Genomic DNA, 8,870 nt, shown 5'->3' with positions numbered 1-8,870 from the left:
TGTCAGCTGACTTACGGATGCCCAAGGGGGGAGAGCAGTGTGTTTCTGTGTTTTGTTTTGGTTTTTTTAATGGATATGAGAAAGAAGTTCAAAGGAGTCATTTTAGTGTTCTTTTTTTAAGTTCTGGGTATTTGACAATACAGTTAGGTGCGTGTTTTCTGTGGACAAAAGCTGTGCAGCAATGAGGAAAACCTCAGTTTTAATTTTACTACAAATTATGTCTTTTAAATCTATCAGTCTTCCAGCACAGCTCTATCAATACTACATCCAACCTATAACTCTCTCAGAACAAATAAAAACCTTAATATGCTAGTGATGTAAAGTTGATATGACACAGATGTCAAGCATCTGTAGTGATGCTTCTGCTGTTTCATCTCAGTTTATTTTGACCTGGTTTTTATTCTGATACAGTAGTGAACATATAGATGATTATCATGCATGTATAAGCAGATCAAAACTTGCAGGGGTTTTGTTCTGACCACATTGTTTTCAGGCACTGAAACCATCATGCTTTGGAATACCAAATTTTTCAGGCAGCATTTTTTTGGCACCTAAAGTTAAAACCTAAACTATTTTACTGTAATAAGATCTGACTTCCCCTAAGTGAAACTCAGACAGCGTATTTATGCTTTGTAATGTGATGCAGCAAAACCCCCTCCTGTTGCATAAAGTTCAGTCTGCTTTGTAGAAGATGACTTCAAATGCTGTCAAATACATAAAATTCACTAAATCAAAGTAAGATTAAATGTTAGCCCATATATATATATTTTAAAAGAGCTTTCCTGTGAAATATTTGAAAGTATAATTTTAAATATGGCCACTTCTCTAGATGTAAGTGTTCTTTTATTTTTGGGGGGTAAGGGAAAGGGCTCACTTTGGCTATATACTCTTATCAGGAGAGGAGAAGTTTTCAAAATCATGCTTGTTCTGGCCTTGGTCTGATAATATTGTGTGGAGGAGCCAGCTTCTCCAGCTCTGCTAATGTTTTTGAGCAACTTCTTTTTTTCCTAAGCCTATTTAGCATAGTGGTGTGTGAGGACAGTGGCTGGTATGTGAGACACCTTTTTTGCTGCAGGAGGAACCATCTGGATGCTCCTGGTCCTGATTATTGGGGCAGATAGCCCCAATTGTGCACTGAATATTGGGGCAGATAGCTCAAAGGAAAAGTAACTATGAAATGGCATTTTTCCCTCTTCAGGAGCATTGTTTTAAAGCACATACCAAGAATATCATTGTGACACTGTTGCCAAACAGTAGCTGTTCAGAGCTCAAATGTATAGGTTTTTATGACTTAGCTCGCTGGTGCATTCCATGTCCTGGATGAATCTCTTCTAAAACATGGAGTGATATTTTTGACCTTTAAAGTAGTGATTTGAAAAAGATCAGTCAGATGTCGCCTCCTTGCTTCTGTTAATGAGAGTATAATTAAAGCATCTGGACCTGAAAGCCCTGTTTATAGAAGAGACCTATCAAATGAAGATACTTCTTGTTTTTAATCAAGTAGCCAAGTAAATTAAGAGTTTTTTTATGGTCAGAATGGTGTGGTAGTGATAATATCTGTAGCTAAGGTAACTGTATGGTTTCAACCTCTTCCTTATTGGAAAAGGGAAGGTGATAGTAAAACTGGGAGTATATGAAGATCAGGAGTGTGGAAGGTGAAACTGCATGCCTGGATAGGTGAGCGGATGTAAAGCATATGTGCTACCCTCTGAAGGAAGAGAATCTATTCAGTGTTTCCTGTGTGGCTGTATCTTTGAGTTACGATATGCTGTGCAAATGTGACCCAGAACACACCTTTGTGGCCTTTTAAATGGCACTCATCTGCTGTCTGAGTGACAGCTGTGGGCAGTAAGGGGGAGGGTGAGGTGAGGAAGTAATTCCTGATGCAGTGAGAAGTCTTGCCATGCTGTTCTGCACCTTCGGACTTTCTGCAGTTCTAGGCTCATGAGCTAGGGAGACGTGCTTGTTATAGTGCTGGTGTAATAACTGCAGCTATATATAAATAAAATAATCCTTCTGAAGGAATTTTTGTCTAGCAGTGCATGTCAGTTGTTCAGCAAGGACACATATACAAGCCATATCTCCAGGTCGGCATTCAGTTGATTGAGCCATGAGACCATCTGTTGGTTTGGTTTCTTGATTTTTCTGTTGTGAATTTTTACTCTTTCACTTAGGTTCGCTGGGAATGACTTTATTATGCAGCATTCATCTATTTTCAGAGAGGGTATATTCCCTTCACTGAGTAACATGGAATTTAGTCTTTGGGGGAAGAAGAGGGGGGAGGTTAGGTAGTCCCTAATCTTACAAATTAGGACTGTTACCCTACATAGGCTTGGAAATTGTAAGTCTCACACTAACTAAGGTCAAAAGGTAGAGAATTCTTAAGTTGAGCGTATCAGTACCTCTGAATTACTGCTGCATAATTGCCTCTCCATTGTTTATTTTGCCAGTCCTGTAGCTTTTCGTAAGTACTGTCTCAAGGTGTTGGAGGTTAAAAAGTTCAGTAGGACTTGGTTAAAAAAAACCAAACAACCTGCTGCAGGGAATGTTTGTGTATGAAAGAATAAGATGTGCAAGGGGAAGAGACCTCTGTATTTCACAGTATAAATCTATTATTGAGACTTGGCATGTGCAGTTCCTTATCTTCCCTTATCTTAAAAGAAATACCACTATTTGTTACCAGAGAGGACACTGTACAAACTGGAGAATTTAGGAGCATTCAGTTAGCGTGATTTGGGTTTTCTTAGCCTGTGTTAACCTCATTCAGAGAAATAGTAAAGAAGCCCTGAGCCTTTCTGCTTCTAGTGATGAAGCAGCACCTGTTTGGGATTAAAGTCCTTGAATATCCTAATGTTGGTGCCATTTAACTTGGGATTTGAAAATGCTTCTTTTGATGTCCAATAGTTGTCTATTATATTATTTAACGGCTTATTCAAGGTGTTACTTATGCTTGTGTTTGGAGTACTGCTAGAACTAGTAAAGGTAGCCATAAATTTTGTCTGATAAACTGGTCTATGGCTGTTAGATTTTTACTCAGTGGGAATTCCAAAGATGAGTAAGGGATAGCTTCCAGGTCTGAATTCTCATCACTTGCATTTTCTGCTCCTCTCATTAGTGAAAGAAAGTGAAAGCTTTTTACTGTGAAGAGATGGCACTCTGAGAAGATGAACTTCTCTTATGCTCTTGTTTTCCTGGGGCCCTAGAACTGAGAACGCTGTGTGTGAGCCTCATGCTTATAATTCACTTCAGTACTTGTCTGCAGGGTTGGGTCCTAGTTAATCTGAAACTGAGCCTGACAGATATCACTACCAAACTGCCATCTCTTTGGTGTGAACAAACCTCCCAAAATATGTAGATCCTCTTCCATCTTCTGTTTTCTAGAAAGTGGCAGTGACTAGAAGTACTTCTTTAATGCTGATAGCGCTAGCCGGTAGGATTTCTTGGTCTGGGTATACTGTTGCAAGAATACTTACATTATGTGCAAAGTTGTCGGCTTCACCACCTTACTTTGATAAATCCTGATGTTCACCACAATTTCATTTTAAGCACTTCACCTCTGCACCACAGTAAGACAACTTTATTTTTACTAATGATCACCAGATCAGGAAAATGTGCATGGTTTTTGCTTAGTTTTAATTTGCAATGATAAATTTTAAAGCTATCTCTTTTGGTCTGTTACACAGGGTAGTCCCATGGATAAGTTGTGATGATGCACAGAAAATGTTGTGGTGCTTTATAGCATAGTAGTAGCGGTAATTAAAGCTAATATTATTGCTGAGGTTAATGCTGTCATACCACAGCCAAGATATGAGAAATTCTTCTATTCTGACTTGTGCTTCTAGGGACTTACTTTATGGTCCAGTGAGTGGTTAAATGGCAGCTTTCTGTTTGTACAAGTGAAGTAATTTGCTTCTGCTTTAAGAAGAATAGGTATTCAAAAGTAAAAGTTGAAGGCTTCACAGAACACAAGGTTATTAATGCATCTGGCAGTATTACTGAAGAACGTAGATCACCTTCAACTTTTCATCCCCTCCTTGCCCTTTTTCTCTGTTGAAACTGACTATTGTGAAGGTATCAATGTGTAGTAATACCACAGAAAAAAGTGAAATGGTACTTGGAAGAAGAAAAAATAGCAAGGATACTATGAGATATGTGAGTTCACTTGCATTAGAGGACTGTATTACTCATTAGTTGCAGTTAGATTTCTGGTAGGTAAGATTTCTGTAAAATGTGTAGTAGAATACTGTGTAATTTTTCTGGTGCATATTGTTACAGTCTTTTCTGTGGCCTTTAAGTGATATAAAGAGAGAGAGATTAAATTAGGTTTCCGGTTTCTTTAAAGTGCCATTGGAATGTTGATTTCCTGCACCATGGTGGTAGTTTTCTTCTGAAATATGGAAATAACATCTTAGTTAATCTGATTGGTGATGTGTACAAACACCAGAGCTGTCAATAGTCTAAACAGATCCCAAAAGAAAACACAGCATGTGTTCTGGAACTTTTTTCACTGTTTGGACAGTTCAGTAGTCTAGAAAAAAATGCAGTGAATAAGAAGTTCTTGTTATGTGATACTTAATTTGAAAAGTGTTATGACCAACACATTCAAAAGTAAATACAAGTCTCCTATAGCTGCAGCTTGGTTGTTTTTTTTGTCTACTAGATAAGTGGGCTCAGTTACTTCAAAAAATCTAATATTTTCATGTGATAAAAGAATGGAATGATTGATAAAGTGAGTTGTAAATCTGTCATTAGTCAAATCTGCCACTTCGGTGACCCTATATAACAAGAAAAAAACCCTGTTAATTGTGATTGTGCTATAACATATTTGAATTTTAGTCTTCGGTAAATACAAGAAAACCCAGATAGGTCCTCTGGGCTGCCAAGCTGAGAAAGATGTTAAGTGTAGAAGTTATATCTGTTTATATCCTACAACTCTGGTATACAAATAAGTCATATTTCAAAGCAGTATCAAGATCATCCTTAGTTGAGAGCAAGCAGATCCTAAGCATATTTTTTCTGTCTTACCTCCTCACTCTCTTGTAGATCTCAGAGCTTGAACTGTCTATTGTAGTAACAAAGGCTTCTCAAGTTGAACAAATGTTATGATAACTCTGTTTGGATATAGTAGAAACTGCCAATTTAGGAGTAGCATCTTGGCAGATTATTTTGATAACCATCTGTATGTGGTGGTAGTGTGTTGCCAACTGTTCAAGTAGTGTTGCCAGAGTTGGGTTTAGGATTTGTTAGAGCTACAGTACCAGCGGCCTTAGCAAACAGGCAGGATTTTGAAAATGTAAGGGTGTTTCTGGTCTTGCCTTTCCTGCACTTGTTTTGTAACATCATGTAATCTTAGAGAGAACACCAGGATAAGTGGGAATGGGGATTTTGGGAATATGGTTCAGAGGGTGTGGATACTGAAGAACTTCTTCCTCTAATTATATGGAACAAGTGTTAACCTACTGGGTAGAAGAACAATGTGAAGAAGTGCCAGTGGAACATTGTATTTGTAGCATAGAGTATTGATGGTGAAATGGCTAGAAGCTTACCTCTCCAGTCATAGAAAATAAATCCTCTTCTGTTGTATACTTGAACTTCAAACTAAACCACAAGATCAGAGTAAGGAGCAAGATTTTTTTTTTTTTCTTAATAGAGGAGGCTTGTGATGGGTATTTAACTATAGAACTAGGAAAGTTGTGCATGTTTGTTTAGTTTCGTAGGTGTAAATGTTTGTAGTGTTTCACTTAGGCTTTACTGTGGGAGGGATGAGGAGAATATAATTACTTTTCTGGTTGTGTGTGTTTAGGATTCTCACTTCTTTCTGTTCCTTTAGAAGAAGGAGGTATGTTCTGTGTTGACTTGAAATGCCCTGTCTCTTGTTTCTTCCTCACATGCTCACAGAAGGCCACGAAGAAAACTGACAAACCCAGGCCAGAGGAAAAGGATGACCTAGATATAACAGAAATGAGTAATGAAGATCTTCAAGAGCAACTTGTGAAGTATGGAGTAAATCCTGGTCCAATTGTAGGTGGGTCAACTGAATGAGCAAATATTCATCTGTTCAACATATTTCTCACTAAACCTCATTCAGAGTCCTCTAAGCTTCTCTGATACAGTTGCTTATTAAGTTTAGTACCAATACTGTTGCAATCCTACTTCTCACTTAAGATGTTTTCATTGAACTATTTACACTGAGAAGACTTGAAGCACTGTGGTGTATGCAAGTCCACGGTTTGTTACTCTTGTGTTCTAGGCCAGCTGGAGATGTTCCAACTTATGTTCTGAAGCTGCGTAATTATTAGTTAAAGTTCAGTGCTGGGGTAATTGAGTTTTCTGATACAGAGGTTGAGATCTGGGGCCTGCTTAAATAGAAAATACATCTTACATAATAAGCTAATAGCATTGAGAGCAGAATGAGAACATGGAACTTCCCCTTCCCTAGGGCATTTCCTACTCACTGCATTGTGCAGTAATGTTTTCTTTTGGGTTTGATTTTTTTATTTATTTTATTCCTGGCCCCTTGAACCTAGTGTTCTATCCTGCATGCCAACCTATGTCAGGAGAAGTCCTGTCCCCAGCTTAATCTGCTGCCTTGGGCACTCATCTGTGATATGGGATCAAGGCTCCTTGCCTTTTGGATTGTGCATTAGCCTAATGGCAAGGAACTTATCTTCAAAAGGGACCACCTTCAAAAAAAGATGGTACCCTGTAGCATGCTGATCCTTCTGTAGAATGTGCTTGAAATCCTGGGTGGGTGGAAGTATCAGTGATGGAGCCTGGAGTGCTGTGTGTATTCAGTCTTATGCATAATATTTTCTGTTAGCTCTTTCTGTATGGCTTCCCATTCAACCTGTTCCTCTTGGATAGCACTTGAGTCTTCTGAAAAATTCAAGTACCTATGCAGTCCACTGTAAAGATGTTCAAATTTGGTCTAAGTAAAAGCCTTAGTTCTTACAGGGTATGGATTCTGTTCCCTGTGAGAGTCTGCCACTTCTTTTTAAGGGTGGCATCCTCTTATCCAAAATCTTCCAAGGTTAGATTTTTCTGCAGCGAACAGCTCAGGCACTGGTCACCTCTACAGATCTTTGCCAGCTCAGTCCTGACATGGATGTGCTAGACTTAATACCTTTTAAACAGCCGTCCTCTTAGATCAAGTGAGCCAATCTGATGGCTAGATGCAGCAAACACAGTTCTGTTGTTGCTGCTTGCTTGCACCTCCTCTGATGCTTATTGGACTGAATTTGCCAACAGGGCAAAAGTTAAACTAAAGGGGAAGGGGTGTTAATTCCTAAGTAAAGGTCTTAAGAGGATAATAGTGGAATCTGCATGGAAGCTGTTAACCTTGCAATATCCGTCTCATCAATTTTTTTTTGTGAGGGCATAACAACTTGTGTATTGCAACATAGGAAACAAAGCATCTAAGAAGCAGGTAAGTTCCCTTTCCATAGATAAATGCTTATAACTTTCAGCATACTAGTAGGTCCAAGTTTATCTTCAGAATTCTTTTAAACCAAAAAGTTAGAAGCTTTAGAGGTAGAGTTTATATACCTAGAGGTATATGCTGTGGGCCACACAGACAGATTAAAAATAGAAAAACCTGCATTCAGAGATTCCTAAGAAATACATAACAGCCAAATTATAGCAGTCAAGTCAGGGAAAATAGTTTTCATCTTTAGCATGTATCCTTCTTTGTTATAGCTACTACTAGGAAACTTTATGAGAAAAAACTGTTGAAACTCATGGAGCAAGGTCCAGAGCTGAAGGTGCCGGTGCCTCTCCCAGCAATTTCTCCAACTGCTGAGAATACCAGACAGAATGGAAATAATGATTCTGACCAATACAGTGACAATGAAGAAGGTAAGACTTCAGTGGAATTTGCATGTGAACTATCCTAATTACACATCAGCAATATTTGTGGTAGAAGAAATATCTAAAGAGGGCATGATCTTGCTGTTAGGTGAGGCCTTAAGGTAGTGCTTGCTCTAAGCCATCTGAGTCATGTACTTGGTTATGCAGTACTTGAGCACAGTGATCCAGGTGCCTATTCTGGGAAAGGAAACTCTTTCCTACTGAACTGTTCCCTTTTGTCCATTTTTCCCCAGATTGGAGCCTGTAAATCTGATAGGTGGAACTGTGTGTGCAATGTTCCAGTGTTCTTTGTACTTAATCTTTAGGTGCCAGTGCAATTTTGTCTTATGGTGCTTACAGAATGAATGAATGTTTAATAACTTTTGTACTTTTAAAATGTTGCTTAATGTCTCATGTATGACTCAATCCCTTTTATGCTCTGTTCCTTATGCACTTAGTTTGGGGTGGGTTGATTAATTTGTCTTAGGTGTGGTTTTTGCGGTTTAAATATCAAATTTGTATCAAAAAGCATAGGAGTGGGGGAAGTGGAACACAAAACATGCCATCATACATCTTACAAAAAGTAGAAACAGCGTAGGCTTTAAAGACTGTCTTTAATGGAATGTTAGAAGATGTTAATTTTGTGTGGTTTGGTTTGAGGGTTTTTGTTTTTTAGAGTGGGGTTGTGAGGTTTTGTGTGTGTTCTTTTTGTGGTGTGAGTTTTTTTTTTTTTTTAATCCAGGAACTTCCATGGAGATAGGAGAGAAAGGGTTGAAATACAACTAGGAACTCAATGGATCTCCCGTGCATATTTGGGCTTGTTTTTGAACTTTAATCTTTTGCACTTTCAGGGGGGGAGGGGATGTTAGACACTTATTTTTAGGACAGCCAAAAGCCCAGTCATAACTGATATCTATCTCCTTGTACTTACGTGTGCTTCATCTAATTACCAAACTGTTCAAACCTGGAGGGAGGTAGGGGGAACCAACCCAAACCAAACAAATGCTCCTCCCTGCCAAAAAAAA

The 8,870-nt window shown here is 38.6% G+C and overlaps 1 protein-coding gene across 1 annotated transcript in view; it reads left to right on the top strand.

Annotated features, from left to right (window-relative positions):
- Positions 1-8,870, top strand: part of TMPO (thymopoietin) — a 49,141-nt gene that overhangs the window by 29,260 nt on the left and 11,011 nt on the right. The window contains exons 2-3 of the mRNA XM_009882639.1: positions 5,899-6,025; positions 7,696-7,854. Of these exons, the coding sequence (XP_009880941.1) occupies positions 5,899-6,025; positions 7,696-7,854 (286 nt within the window). The remainder of the gene's footprint in view (positions 1-5,898; positions 6,026-7,695; positions 7,855-8,870) is intronic.

Source organism: Charadrius vociferus, unplaced genomic scaffold, assembly GCF_000708025.1.
Source record: "Charadrius vociferus isolate BGI_N301 unplaced genomic scaffold, ASM70802v2 scaffold72, whole genome shotgun sequence".
Lineage (NCBI taxonomy): Eukaryota > Metazoa > Chordata > Aves > Charadriiformes > Charadriidae > Charadrius > Charadrius vociferus.
This window is presented reverse-complemented; position numbering and strand designations above follow the sequence as displayed.